General features: G+C 55.8%; 1 protein-coding gene across 2 annotated transcripts; it reads left to right on the forward strand.

Moving 5' to 3' along the window:
- The first annotated feature begins 482 nt into the window (after positions 1 to 482).
- On the forward strand, positions 483 to 12,195 carry MEIS3 (Meis homeobox 3). 2 transcript variants are annotated; one of them, XM_063109895.1, is made up of 13 exons: positions 483 to 512; positions 2,020 to 2,189; positions 2,463 to 2,622; positions 2,718 to 2,768; positions 3,692 to 3,742; positions 3,922 to 4,071; positions 7,077 to 7,188; positions 7,376 to 7,524; positions 8,595 to 8,671; positions 8,853 to 8,911; positions 9,019 to 9,102; positions 9,509 to 9,575; positions 11,821 to 12,195. In XM_063109895.1, exons 1-12 carry the CDS (start codon positions 501 to 503, stop codon positions 9,556 to 9,558), a joined length of 1,125 nt encoding a protein of 374 aa, XP_062965965.1. In that variant the 5' UTR covers positions 483 to 500; the 3' UTR covers positions 9,559 to 9,575; positions 11,821 to 12,195. The 2 variants fall into 2 exon arrangements, with proteins under 2 accessions (XP_062965965.1, XP_062965964.1); XM_063109894.1 differs by lacking the exons at positions 8,595 to 8,671; positions 8,853 to 8,911; positions 9,019 to 9,102; positions 9,509 to 9,575; positions 11,821 to 12,195 and adding an exon at positions 8,335 to 8,421.
- The last annotated feature ends 2,001 nt before the right edge of the window (positions 12,196 to 14,196 follow it).

The raw sequence follows: 14,196 nt of genomic DNA on the forward strand, positions 1-14,196 counted from the left end.
GGGGAGAGACAGACGGAGAGAGACGTAGAAAGCAGGAGGGAACCGCGGAGCTGGCGCGCCGGAGCGAGGGAGACGGGCCGCCGGGCGACTGGGGCGCGGAAGCAGCGGGAGAGGCGCGGCGCGCCGACCGAGGCGGGGGGAGGGGCGGGGCGGGGCCGCGGCGGCGGCGGACGGCGCGGGAAGCGTCTCCGCGGCGGAGCTTCCGGATGTGACCACAGAGGAGGGCGAGCCCGGCGGGCGGAGGGAGAAGCCGGCGCTCCCGGACCGCCGCCCCCGGCCGCCGCCCGCCCCTGGCTGCAATGAGCCCCCGGCTGTGACCCCCGCGGGCAGGGGGCCGGGGGCGTCCATGCGCGGCACCTGCGCCCTGCCCGGCGCCTGCCACGGACGGCGGTGGGCGTGGGGGGCCGCGCACCAGCCTCCTGCCCGCCCCCGGCCCCGGCTGCGCCCTCCCCACCGGCCGGGCTCCGAGAGGACCCGGGAGCTGCCGCCGCCATCGGCCCATGGCCCGGAGGGTAGGTCGAGGGCGCGGAGCCCGGCGCCCGGCCCGTCTGCACCCCCGGCCCCCCAGCTCCCCTCCCGCGCGCTCCGCCGGCTCCGGCGCCCCGGCCTCCCCCGCCGCTCTCGGCCCCTCCGTCCGGCTCCCTCCCGGCGCCCCGGTCTCCTCCTCCACCCCGGGCCCTCCACCCCACCCCCACCCGTCGCTGTCCCCGAGGGCTGGGCTGGGACAGTGCTGGCAGAGGTGGGACGGGGGACAGCAGACGGGACAGGAGGGCAGCACCCATGGGGAGGGTGGGAGCGGACACACCGCAGGACGCGAAGGCCCCGCCGAGTGGCCGCGACCGACAGCAGGGGGCAGCGAGGTCCAACTTCGGGGCTCAGGGGAAGTGAGGAGAAGAGGAGGTGAGAGACGGAGCGGGAGAGAGAAACGCGCCGGCCCGGGCGCCCAGGTCCGCGACAGCCGCAGGCGGGGCCGCTCCTGCGCTGCTCCCTGGCCAGTCCCTTTGCCCCTCGAGCCCCAGTCTCTCATCGACAAGGAAAGGGTTTGACCTGGAGATTCAAAGATTCCTCGGGCTTCCCCGGTGTGTGGTGCCATGACAACAGGACACGAAATCCCACCCGATGCGCATGTTTCTCTCTGGGGCTGCTTGCACAAGCGTGTTGTGCAGTTGTGTGGAGCTGTCCTTTCCTTCAACAAGCGTTTGGCGAATGTGTTCCAGGCACTACGCTAAATGTTTCATTCATTCATTCATTCCTCATTCCCGTGCCTGGAGCTTGGCTCTGCGACTGTGTGTGTAGGGGGTGTCTCTGGTGATGGGGGCTCCTCTAAGCCTGCATGTTGTGGGGGATGTGCACCAAAGTGTATGTGGGGGTGTTTGGGTGCATAGATGTGCACGCGGGTGTGTGTATGGTTGTCTGTGTATATGTGTGTGGCGGATTCACATGGCGAGTAGGGTGAGACAGGTTGTTAGGACACACTCAGACGTGCATATCTGACAACAGTGAAACGCAATGGAAGTGGGGGAGGCTGCCTACGTGTACATTTGGGTACAAACAATGCGCCGTTTCTATCAGAGCTGTCCATGGGTGAAAATCTCTCCTTCCGGTCTCTCTCTCCTCCCACACCTCTCTCTGACTTCCTCTGTGTCTTTCTGTCCCTTCTGTCCTCCCCTCCTCCCTGTGTGAGGAGCTGGTGGTCACCAGCCAGACCATCACTGACCACCACCTCCTATCCACAACCGGGTTCAGCTGCTTCCTCTGGGTCCTCCCACCCACACGTCAGGAATCTCTGACGGGGCATTTTTTCACAGTCCAGGGCACAAGAGAAGTCCATGGGGACAGTGTCCTCAGTCCCACCCAGACAGTTCTATGGGACAGGAGAGGCTTAAAGGTGTAGGGGTTCAGAACTTGGGGACCAGAAGGGCGAGTTCCTGGGACACAGAGGGAGCGTCCCAGGGTAGGGAAGCTCCTTAGCTGGACGTCTGACCCCTCCCTGGGCTCTCCCCATCTCGCCTCCCCCAGTATGATGAGCTGCCCCGCTACCCAGGCATCGTGGACAGCACCGCAGCCCTGGCCGGCTTCTCTGAGGCACCAAGAGCCCCGGGGCCCTACGGCCTGCACCGGCCTCCACAGCACCCAGCCCCGGGCTTGGACAGCGACAGCCTGAAGAGGGAGAAGGATGAGATCTATGGGTAAGAGGGGCCTGGGAACGCCGGGGCTCTGGGCTGCGGGCCTCGGGCTTCTGTCTCTCTCTGCCTCTGCCGTTCCCTCTTGTCTTTGTCTTGGTCTCGCTCTGTCCCTTTGCTCTCTGGGTCTGTTTCTCTCTGTGTGCCTCGGTCTCTGTCTCTCCGTGTCTCTGCCTCCATTTCATCTCTCTGGGTCTCTTGTCCCCCTCCTAGTGGCTTCGTACCTCACAGCTCACCTGCCCTCCCTTCATGAACTCTCTCCTTTCCCACCTCCCCCAGACACCCGCTCTTCCCCCTGCTGGCTCTGGTCTTTGAGAAATGTGAACTGGCCACATGCTCACCCCGCGACGGGGCTGGGGCTGGGCTGAGCACACCCCCGGGCGGCGACGTCTGCTCTTCTGATTCCTTCAACGAGGACATCGCAGCCTTTGCCAAGCAGGTGGACACTCCCATCGGCCATGTGCCAGGAAAGCCAGCAAGGAGGGGTGGTTGGGAGACAGCATGTGCCCTCACTCTCTCTCTCCTCCCTCACAGGTCCTCTTCGAAAGGCCCCTCTTCTCCTCCAACCCAGAGCTGGACAATCTGGTGAGACCCACACTCCCATGCTCCCTCCTCCAGGGTGGTCTCCTGCCCCACCCTCATATCCCTGGGGTTGGTTGGCAGGTGAACAGAGGAGACCACCTGCTCTGCTTTCTCAAACCGTGATCATTGTTGCCCATGGGCAATGCTGAGAATGGGACTGATGGCCTGAGTTCGAATCCAAACCCTGCCACTCACTGGCTCTATGACACAGGGCACGTAGCTCCGACTCCCTGTGCTTCAGTGTCCTCATTGTAAAGTGTACGTAGCAGTAATTTCTTTTAGGGCTGCTGTGGGGATTTAATGAATTAACACAAGTCAAGCCCTCAGAGCAATGCCTGGCACAGAGTGGGGCATTTGCCATTCTACCTGTCAGAACAGAGCCCACACCAAAATGAGCACAGGGACATAGCTGCAGAAGAGAGAGGAGGAGAGGAGGGGAAGGGAGAGAGAGAAAGAAAGAAATACCCTGGCTTCTTTTTTCCTTGGCTCTCCAAGCTCCTGCCAGGGTTTCCTGCTGGCCAAGTCCTTCAGCAAAGGATGCTGGGAAATGTAGTTTGCAGGTGAAAGGTGGAAAATGGGGCTGAGAGCAAACCAGCATGGGGCAGGTGTGTCTACTCCTATGGTGCACCTTAGCTCACTCCTCCTCTGATGCACACTTTTCTGTCTCTTGCTTCCCTTTCTTGTCTCTGCCTCTCAATCTAACATCCTCTCTTTCCTTAATTCTGGTCTCTGTCTCTGTCCTGTTTCTCCCTCTGCCCCTGTTGTCTTTGTCTCTCTTTGCTCTGTCTCTGTCTGTTATCTGTCTTTGTCATTCTGTCTCCCTCTTTCTTTCTCTGTCTCCTCTCCTTTCTCCTCCTTCTCTTCCTCCTTCTTCCTCCTCTCTCTCTCCCTCCCCCACTCCCATCCCTTCCTGTCTGTGTCTTCAGATGATCCAGGCCATCCAGGTGCTCAGGTTCCACCTGCTGGAGCTGGAGAAGGTGAGTACCCCCCACTTCCCCTCACACCCCCACTTGCCCCACATGCCTCCCCCTCTCGCCTCCTGCACCCTCCACTTCAGACTCTCTCCCCACTGGAGTTGAAGCAGAATACCACCCCGTCCCTGTGCACCCCAGCCCTGGCCCCTGGGTGCCCCCCCAGTACCCCGGTGCCCCCCCAGGTCCACGACCTGTGCGACAACTTCTGTCACCGCTACATCACCTGCCTCAAGGGAAAGATGCCCATCGACCTGGTCATCGAGGATCGGGATGGCGGCTGCAGGGAGGATCTCGAGGACTACTCGGCCTCCTGCCCCAGCCTCCCAGACCAGGTTAGGCTGGGACAGGGTGCCAGGCATCACCCCGAAACCAAAGCCACACTTGGACACAGCATGAGGGTACATGCACGCCACACCACACAGCCTCATGGACATGGCCTGACCATGGGGCACACACGTGCAACAGTCACACAACAGCTACACAGACTCGGATGCTGCTGGGCAACATGCGTGCGCACACACACACACACACACACACACACACAGCAACAGCTTCAGATACCACCCACAGGCTTGGCTATATCCACGCAGATGCCCACACAGCTACCCATCCCCACTCCCAGCCAGGTGACAGCATGTATCACATACTGCCACATCCCAGCCAATGACAACAATGTAGTTCGCAGCCAGATTCAGCACTGCGTTCTAGAGTGTGTGTATGTATACGCAGCACACAAACACGCACTCCAGCCACACAGCAGCCACATAGATGGAGATAGAACCAAACAGCCCCAGATACTGCCACACAAACTCAGATACAGCCACACTTGGACCCAGACTGACCACAGACCCATGTGTGACCACATGGCATGCATACATGCACTCTCGTGACCCTGACCATGTAACAGACGGGCTACAGTAGGCATGCACACACACCCCTCGACAGCCACACACCACAGATTCATTCACGCAGACTTGGAAATAGACTCACAGACTTGGATATAGCCATACAGAAGTAGACCCAGTGAAGCAATGAGATAAAGTGGCACCATCTCAGGTACAGCCATGCAACAATGTCATTGACTTAGGACACCAGACAACAGTCACACACATAACAGCCATGTGGATCCAGTGAGCAAACTGGCCATCCCCATATAGGATCCGAACCCATGGCCTCGGTGTTATCAGCACCACACTCTCCCAAGTGAGCCACGGGCCAGCCCAACAGCCATGTGGTCCCAACTCGCCACAGCTATGTACAGAGAGAGAGAGGGGAAGCCTCAGGGAAAAGTCACATAAGGGCCACACCTGTCAACACACCCAGCAATGATACAGCACAGAGTGAAGTCAGATACAGGCGCACAGTATAACTGCACAGACTCAGTCACACCCACACACAGCCATCACAGAATGGCCTCATGGACCCTCTGCCCCACGAACCATAATATGCACATGCTCAGAGGGAGCACATTGCATGCAATGATTGGTGACATCTCCCTTGGACATCTTCACACAGCCTCAGATATGCTTGCATGAAAGTCACCAGCCCAGATAGAGTCACGGAGTCATCTACCCACCTGTGTGGGAATCACAGTCACCACATGCACAGTCTCACAAATAGGACAACCAAACCCTCAAATTGCAGTCACAAACTTAGAACAATGTAGTCTTGTGATAACTGGAGTCAGGTACAACCACATAGGCATGGCACAGATGGACACAACCACACTCAAATCCTGCTGCATGCCTCAGCTACACCCATGTAACAACCGTATCACTGTCACATCCTCTCAGGGGACAGCCATGCCATCTCAGTATCCTCAGGTACAACCTATGGTGGGTACACTCATAGGTCAGATAGGTCATGTTCTCTTATGTGCCAAATGAAAGGCTCAGGAAAGCTTCAGGCACATCCACTTGTATACACCCACCTGCAGCATCTGATCAGACCCAGCACTGTAAAAGCTACAGGTGACAGCCGTGATTGTGCTCACAGCTTTCTGACTTGAGTGATTTGGCAGCTGCACACACTCATCCCAAAATGCATCAAATGCACAATTCCACATAGATGTATGGCGCTTGCAGGACACGTCTCTGAGCCATAGCAGGAAACACACTATGCACCCACACCAGATGATTTGGGAAGGGACTGTTTGCAAAGAGGTGGGCAAAGTTTAAGGCAGTCACCAAGGATGATGTGTACCTCTGGACTGAGCAACAGTGGGCAATATTTCCACCCCTAGTCTAAAGGGTGGGAGAAGGAGAGGTTGCCAGCACCAAAGAGGAGCAGAATGCAGAGGGCTGCTTAATAGTTGCTGAGTCCTTGGGTAGAAGGACACAACTAACCTACAGCCACCTGGCAGAAATTGAACCCAACCTTAAGCGGAATGACAAAAGTCCTGATGCAGTCGATATGGGTGGGTTGGCTCCCTGGGGCACAGAGCTGGGGCCTAGAGTGAGTCCAACACATCTCAAGTTCCTCAAAATGCATTGGAGTTTGGAGAAAGAACATATAGTCCCTGGGCTGGCCTGGGGCTAACTTGAGAGAGTGTGGTGCTGATAACACAAGGCCGCAGGTTCGGATCCCCATATAGGGATGGCCGATTAGCTCACTTGGGAGAGCGTGGTGCTGACAACACCAAATCAAGAATTAAGATCCCCTTACCGATCATCTTTTTTTAAAAAAAAGGAAAGAAAATACAGTCCCTGGACTCCCTTATCTGCAATTCTAAGACCCCAGAGTCTCTGAAAACTTAAAGTTTTGTGGGTTTTCTTTCCCCATAAGTTTAGTGCAAACTCATTTGGCAGCAAAATCTGACCTGAAATAATGAGAGACTATTTATAGTCTTTATTTATTCCACTTAGTTAAATATTCATCCATTTTGCTGCAGAAATGTTAATGAGTTTCATGACGAGGTTATGCCCCAGACCCTGCTGGAGTAGTTATGACATACATAATGTACGTTCTGATTTACTGCATAAAAATGTGAAAAATTCTGTATTCTGAAATACCTCTGGCCCCACGGATTTCAGACAAGGTGCCACAGACCTGAATAAGCTCATCTTTATTGGGCGATTGCTATGTGTCTTTACGTTAATTAACTCATTGAATCCTTACCTCGCTCTGTAAGGTCGGGACTGTTATTGTCCTCCATTTTCCAGTTGAGGAAACTAAGGCACAGAGAGATGAAGTGACTTGCCACAGATCACACAGCCAGGAAAGAGACACAGGGACAGGCTTCAGATCCAGGAGTCCTCATTTCAGAGCCTGTGCTCTTAGCCACTGTGCTATATTGTGTCCCAAGCCTTGGTACTAACTTCCAACTCTTGCTTTCTAGACTAATACATGGATTAGAGACCACGAGGACAGCGGGTCTGTACATTTGGGGACCCCAGGTCCATCCAGTGGGGGCCTGGCCTCCCACAGTGGGGACAACTCCAGTGACCAAGGTAAGAAGCTTGGTAGGTAAAGGGGAAACACAGGAGCGGGTCTTAGGATTGAAGTTAGACTGCAAGTAGGACTTCCAAAGGGGCAAGGACAGCTGGGATATGAGGTCATGTCTTGGGTGAGGGTTCTGGGGTCCTCTGATCCCCCACTGTTCATTGTCCACAAACACAGCATGCCTGTACCCCTCAGGAGATGGACTGGACACAAGCATGGCCTCTCCAAGCTCTGGGGGAGAGGATGAGGAGTTGGACCAGGAGCGGCGGCGGAACAAGAAGAGGGGAATCTTCCCCAAGGTGGCCACCAGCATCATGAGAGCCTGGTTGTTCCAGCACCTCTCGGTGAGAACCCTGCCACCCCAGGTGCAGGGTGGGCATAGAGAAAGATGGAGAAGGATGATCCACAGAGACAGAGCCCCCAAGAGAAACCCAGAGATGGGAGACTGAGGCAGGGGAGAAATATCGAGGAAGACTCTCATGGAGGTGGGGAATGACAAGGGCAAACGTCAGTGAGCATTATCTGTGTGCTAGGTGCTGCTAAGGACTCTTAACTCACTTACAACCCACCCATTCATCCATCTATTCACCATCCATCAATCATCCACCCCCCACCCACCATCCATCCAAACGTACCCTGTGAAGGAGGGGCTACTATCTCCATTTTGCAGATGAGGAGACTGAGGAACAGAGAGGTTATGGGACTTGCCCAAGGTCACACAGCCAGAAGTGCTGTTCAAACACAGGCAGTCTGGCTTTAACCACTGCATCACATTGCCTCATGGAGAGAGATGGAAAAGTAGAGACAGGGAGAGGCTGAAAGAAACAGAGTGACACAGAGATATGGGAAAGGCCCAAATCAGAGCAAGATAGGGACAGGGAGAGATGGAGTCACAGAAGAACAGAGACAGAGAGAAAACCAGAAGCTCAGAGGCAGGGAGGGACAGAATCACAGAGAGACATAGGGAAACACTGAAACAGAAAGAGAGATACAGAGGCAAAGAGACACAAACAGAAACAGAAAGAGGGTGGGAGACAGAGAAGCAAGCAAGAGAGAGAGAGAGCCACAGAGAAAGACACAGGGGTAGGGGGACACACGCACAGGGATCCTGACAGAGAGACTCAGGGATGGCTTTGCCTCCTCCCACACGCCAGTGGAGCTCCCTCCTGGAGCCTGGCCTCCCTAAGGTGAGCTGGCCAATTAGCCTCTAATTGCCGGAAGAGGCGGGGGCACCACACAGGCAGTAGCCCGCAGCTTGGCTCCGCTTCGCCTCCATCGGCCCAGGGAGAGCGGAGACGCCCAGACACGCTGGCTCTCCCGGCTCCTGCCCCAGCCTGGGCTCGCCATCCTTGGAGCCAGGCCTTGGGGATCAGGAGATGGCCGGGCTGGCAGTGACTCTTGCTGGTGGCCACAGCACCCGTACCCCTCGGAGGAGCAGAAGAAACAGTTGGCGCAGGACACGGGGCTCACCATCCTGCAAGTCAACAACTGGTGAGTGGGCAGGAGGGTCGGGAGGGCCATGGGTCGGCACAGGGTGGAAGGCCGGGCGCTGTCCACGGTGCTGAAGGAGGCCCCGGCGCCCAGCCCCGCTGCTCTCTTCTCTCCGTGTTTATGTCTTCTTCCCTCCTACTCCCTCCTTACATCCCCCTCCGTTTCGATGGCCGCCTCCCAGGTTCATTAACGCCCGGAGACGCATCGTGCAACCGATGATCGATCAATCCAACCGCACAGGTGCAGGGCGACGGTGGGGAGGGAGGGCTTGGGGTCCTCAGGAGGGTGTCAAAGCCGGGACACGGGCTTCCTGGAGCTCAGCCGGCGCCCCTCAACCCCCTTCGTAGGTCAGGGTGCAGCATTCAGCCCAGAGGGTCAGCCCATGGCCGGCTACGCGGAGACTCAGCCACACGTGACTGTCCGGCCGCAGGGTAAGGCCCCCCACCAGGCCCCCTCTCCTAAACAGAGACGCCCCACATTCTGAGATTCCGTTCATGAATAATGCAGTGCCTCGTTTGCATATCAGGGGAGCACAAGATGCCAAGACAGATTTCCTCATCCCACCTTTCCTTTTTTAAATTTTTTCTGGCCTCCCTCCCAGTGGTTGAAGTGTCCATGGACCCACACACACACCTTTTCCGTCCAAAGCTCACTTCTTCTAGGCTCCGCTCACCACATTGGAAGGCTCAGCTTTTTCTTAAAGGGCCAGCACCCTCCTAAAAGATGACTCGGTCTATCCTGGTAGAGGGATCTCTTGCTGAACGAAGGCGGGAAGAATTTAGGGGCAACTGGATGTGTCTGGGGAAAACCCACTAACCTTTCTCTTTTGTCTTCCAGGATCAGTGGGGATGAGTTTGAACTTAGAAGGAGAGTGGCATTACCTGTAGAGGCTGGATTCGGAAATGTGAGTGTCCAAGGCCCAAGGGTTGCACAACTCTCAAACATTCAGAAGACCTCCAGACTCCAGTAGTGGGTCTCCCCAGAGCACGGTCAGCCTGGGCCCCTGAACTGAGAGTTCTCCGAGGCTTGGTGGAGAGATAGTTCATCCGTTTCACTCACTCACTCACCCCTCCAAAAATGTATCCATCCATCAATCATTCATCCACTCACTCCACTTATCTATCCACCCACCTACTTACTCATCTATCCACCTCCGCACTGATCCAGCACCCACACATCCACCCACTTATCCATGCCTTCACGCACCTACCCACCTCCCTACACATGCATCCACCTACCCACCCATCCACCCGCTGGCCACCCATCCACCCACCTCCACACTGATCCACTCACCTACCCACACATCAGTTTACCTACCCACCTATTCACCTGCACATCTCATTTATCCATGCATTCACACACCTACTTAGCCTCCCACCCATTCATACATACATCTCCCAACATGCATTGCACCTTTGCTTCATGCTCTGACATGCTTCAGGTAGGGTCTGGCTCTTTAGGAGATTCTGGGCTTGTGGGGAAATGGACATCAAAAACCGATGACAATTCAGAGCGACAGTGGACCATAGCTTGCCCAGAGGATGGAGTCATCGCGCTCTCTGGGGGATCAGGGGAGACTTCCTGGATGGGGCACTGAAGGATGAATGGGAACTTGCTGGACAGAAGTGGGGGATAAATTTTCCTCCGGTCTGGCATCATGGCAGCACTTTAGAGCATCTTCTCATTTAGTCTTCACAGCAACCCCCAAGAGGGAGAGACTATTATTATTTTCATTTTACAGATGAGAAAACAGAGGCTCGGAAAGGTCACTTGTGCAGGTTCACCCTGCTCAGAAAAGCAGAGGGAACAGCATGTGCAAAGACCCAGGGTGGGGAGGCAGCCTGGAGTTTCTAAAGCACAGATCGGATCTTGACTGTCCCTGTATTAGAGCCCTTCTGTGGCTCCCTAGTGCCCTCTGGATGTAGTCCAAACTCCTTAGTTGATCATCCATCCATCCATCCACTCAACACACATCTACTGAGTCCCTCTGTGCCCAGCCCTGTGCTGGGTGGTGATGGGGGCACAACAGTGAATATAACAGCCCCAGCTCTGCCCTCATGGGGTTCGCAGTCCAGTGGTGTAGATAGACCCATCCCCAAACAGTATAAGCAGAGCTGGGATGTGGTAGCCCAGGAACCAGAGGAGTCCAGAGGGACATGGAACCCAGGCCAGGGGGAGGAGGGGTTCATGGAGGGCTGCCTGGAAGAGAGGACTTTGGAGCTGAGACCAGGAGAATGGGAGGACTGAGGCAGGAGAGAAGCGTCTAGCAGAGGGAATTGCACGTGCAAAGGCCCTAGCGCTTAGAGATCACATGGCTAAGAGATACCTCCCCCCACTGCACACATACATGAGGAGAAGGAGGACTCGTGCTGGGCTGAGGCAGGTGAGTTGGGCAGCGGTGACGAATTCAGGGCCATCAGGAAAGCCTGGGAGATGAGGGTGGAGGCCTGGACAGGGCTGAGGCATGGAATGGGCTCTGGAGGCCTGAGTCTAGGAAAGAGAGATCCCACATAGGACAGCGAGGGGACTCAGCCCTGCCATGGCTAAGGGTGGGGCAGGGGTGGCCTGGTCTGAGTGTCAGGTGACCTCTGAGGTCAATAGTGATGGAGGGGGCTTCTCAATGGATTCTTTTCTCCCTCTCCTTTCTCTCTCTTCCTTTATCTTTCCACCCTCTCTTGTCTTTTTCTGTCTGTCTCTCTCCATCTCTCTCTCTCTCTCTGTTTTGTCTTTCTTTTTTTTTTAAAGATGACCGGTAAGGAGATCCTAACCCTTGACCTGGCGTTGTCAGCACCACGCTCAGCCAGTGAGCCACGGGCCGGCCCTTCTGTTTTGTCTTTGTATGACTCATTCTTTCTCTCTCCACATCTTCACCTCTGAGTCTCTCAGTGTCTCCTCCTCTGTCCTGCTCTGCTGTCCTGCTCTTGTTCTTCTAGATCTCTTCTATCTGTCTGCTCTCTCCCTCCACCCATTTCTGTTCTGACTCTGTCTCCCTCTTTCTCAGTCACCATCCTTTCTCTGCCTCCCAACCTCTTCCTTCAGTCCCTCTGTCTTCATCTCTCTCACTTTGAGGCTGGTGGGGGCTGCACAGAAGGTGAGGGGGCCAGACCCCCTCTCTGCACCTGATGTGGCTTCTCCTGCCCTCTCCACAGACCCCAGCCACCACACTGTGACCACCAGCCCCATGCCTGGTTCTGGTCCCTGCCTGGCCCTCTGGCCTCAGGACCCCACCTCCGAAGGCCCCTCCACTCAATGCCTACCTCCCTGGGGTCCTGCCGGGGCATGGAGGACCTGAGCAACCACTCGAGGGTCTCTCAAGGACACAGACAAGGCCTCCAGGCCCTGGGCCCCACCTCTGCCCTCAACTGTGCCCTGGACCTGAGTTTTCAGAAGATGGTGGCTGGGGGACCTGCCTCCAGGACAGAGAAGGGATTCGGGGTGGGCTGCGGCCTTCAGGGAAAGAGGGTCACCCAGATCCAACATTTTGGGGAGATCCTTCATCCTCCCACCCTACTCCCCCTTTTGCTCCCCCCACCTCCCTTCTCTGATGTCTTCTACTTTTTTTTTTAATGATAAAGTCTTGAAAACACAGAGCCGCCAAACAGAGTTCTTGTGTCTCTTCCAAGATGTCAAATTCTCATTGATTTGGAGCTTATGAATCACTAAAAATAATAATAATTGATACTTAATATCCTGCTCTCTCCTTGGGCACCCCAAAGATATCAGCTAGCTACTGCTGTGTAACAAAGTGCCCCAAAATGTTGTCTCTCCAAATGCCAACTATTTTTAAGCTCATTATTCTGTGGGTTGGTATTTTGCACCTGGCTCTGCTGGGCCATTCTCATGGTCTTACCAGGGCCCTCTCATGTGTCTGTGGTCAACTGCGGGTCACGGGGGGCCTCTTCTTCTGGGGTTCACGGGCTGGCAGCAGGGGCAACAGGCTCGGAAGGGCCATGTGGCCACTTTGTTCACAGAGAGGCAGGGTTGGACTCCAGGAGGGCTCACACCTGGCCTTTCGTTACCTCTGCTGCAGTGTCTCGGCCACCGCAAGTCTCGAGGCCAGCCCAGCTTCAAGGAAAGAGAAATAGATGTCACCTCTTGTGGGAGAGAGAGGGATGGCGGCCTGAGGGTCAGGCCTCAGTGTCCCTGTTTACATCAGGAGGACTCTGAGGCTGCAGCATTTGAGACAATGAGAGGGGGCAGTGGTGCTTTGAGGTGGGATCCCAGGGGCGCTGCATGGCCGCACACGCAGAATTGCGTCCTATGACTGCAGAGCTGCAGAGCTGGGATTTGAAACCGGGCAGGTTGGGCTGGATCCGGGTTCCTGGTCTCCCTGCCAGTCGGCCTGCCGGTCTTTTGGCCACACGTGAGTATTTCCATGGTTAGCACCGGGTCACTGCGTTTCGGGAGCTTTGCCATGTGTGTCAGCCTCTGCTGATATCCTGCAGGGGCCCCTCCTGGGTGTGAGCCCTGAGGGAGGTGATGCAGGAGGAAGGTGGAGAGAGGCCTTCCGCAGCTCAGAGGTCACCTCCACAGAGAAGCAGGGGCAGCCAAACCAAAGCACCATCTCCCCACCCCGCCCCAGTCACCCTCTCGCTCCCCCAGCTGCCCTCCCTGGAATCTGCCTGCTTCGTTACCCACAAGCAAGGCAGCTGCTGTCTTGCTCCATCACACCTGAGGCCTCAGCCAGTGCCCAGCTCACAGCAGGCACCCAGGGAGGAGGCGGGTGAAGCAATTTCGCTGTTCTACGACTCCAGCACCTTCCTCCACTCCGGTATTCATGCGACAAGTATTTCCTGAGTATGTTCTCTCTGGCTCTCCTTGCACTGGGACAAAGACCCCTGCCCTCAGGAAACTCACGTTCCAGTCAGAGTGATCGACAGTGGAGCGAGTAAATCATTTACTCTCTTGGATGGTGACAAGTGTCATACGAAGTAGAGCAGGTGTGGGACAGGAGTGTGGGCTGCCACTTTTACGCGTTTATTGACTTAGTGCTTGCTGTGCCTCAGGCACTGTTCCAGGACCTCTACACCTTGGAACGTGTTAGGCCCTTACACCAGCCCCGCAGGTGGGCACGTTTCCTCCTTCCCAGATGAGGAAAGCCCAGAGGTGAAGCTGCCCACCCGAGGTCGTACAGCTAGAGACTGGAGCCCTACTCGATCCCAGGGATCCTGGCTCTGGGGCCTGTGCACTAACCATACTGTTACAGCCTCTTGTTTGTAAAATATGATTCGCTAAGAATCTATGAATTTTTTTTTTCTTTTGTGGCTGGCCGGTGCGCGCATCTGAGCCCATGACCTTGGAGTTAGAAGGCTGCGCTCTAACTAACAGCTAACCAGCCAGCCCAGATGCCATGATCTCAAAAGGCCTACCACGAACTATTTTTCTGGGTGTGATATTGGTTTTTGTGGTCGTTGTTATTGTTTTTTCACTATGATTAGTGTTTGTTTCTCCCCAAACTCCCCAGGACTGAAGTGGGATGGGTGACAGACAGCAGGAGGGACTTCCGGCAGCCACCCCCTCCTGTG

This window comes from Cynocephalus volans, chromosome 10 (genome assembly GCF_027409185.1).
Source record: "Cynocephalus volans isolate mCynVol1 chromosome 10, mCynVol1.pri, whole genome shotgun sequence".
NCBI classification, from domain to species: Eukaryota; Metazoa; Chordata; class Mammalia; order Dermoptera; family Cynocephalidae; genus Cynocephalus; species Cynocephalus volans.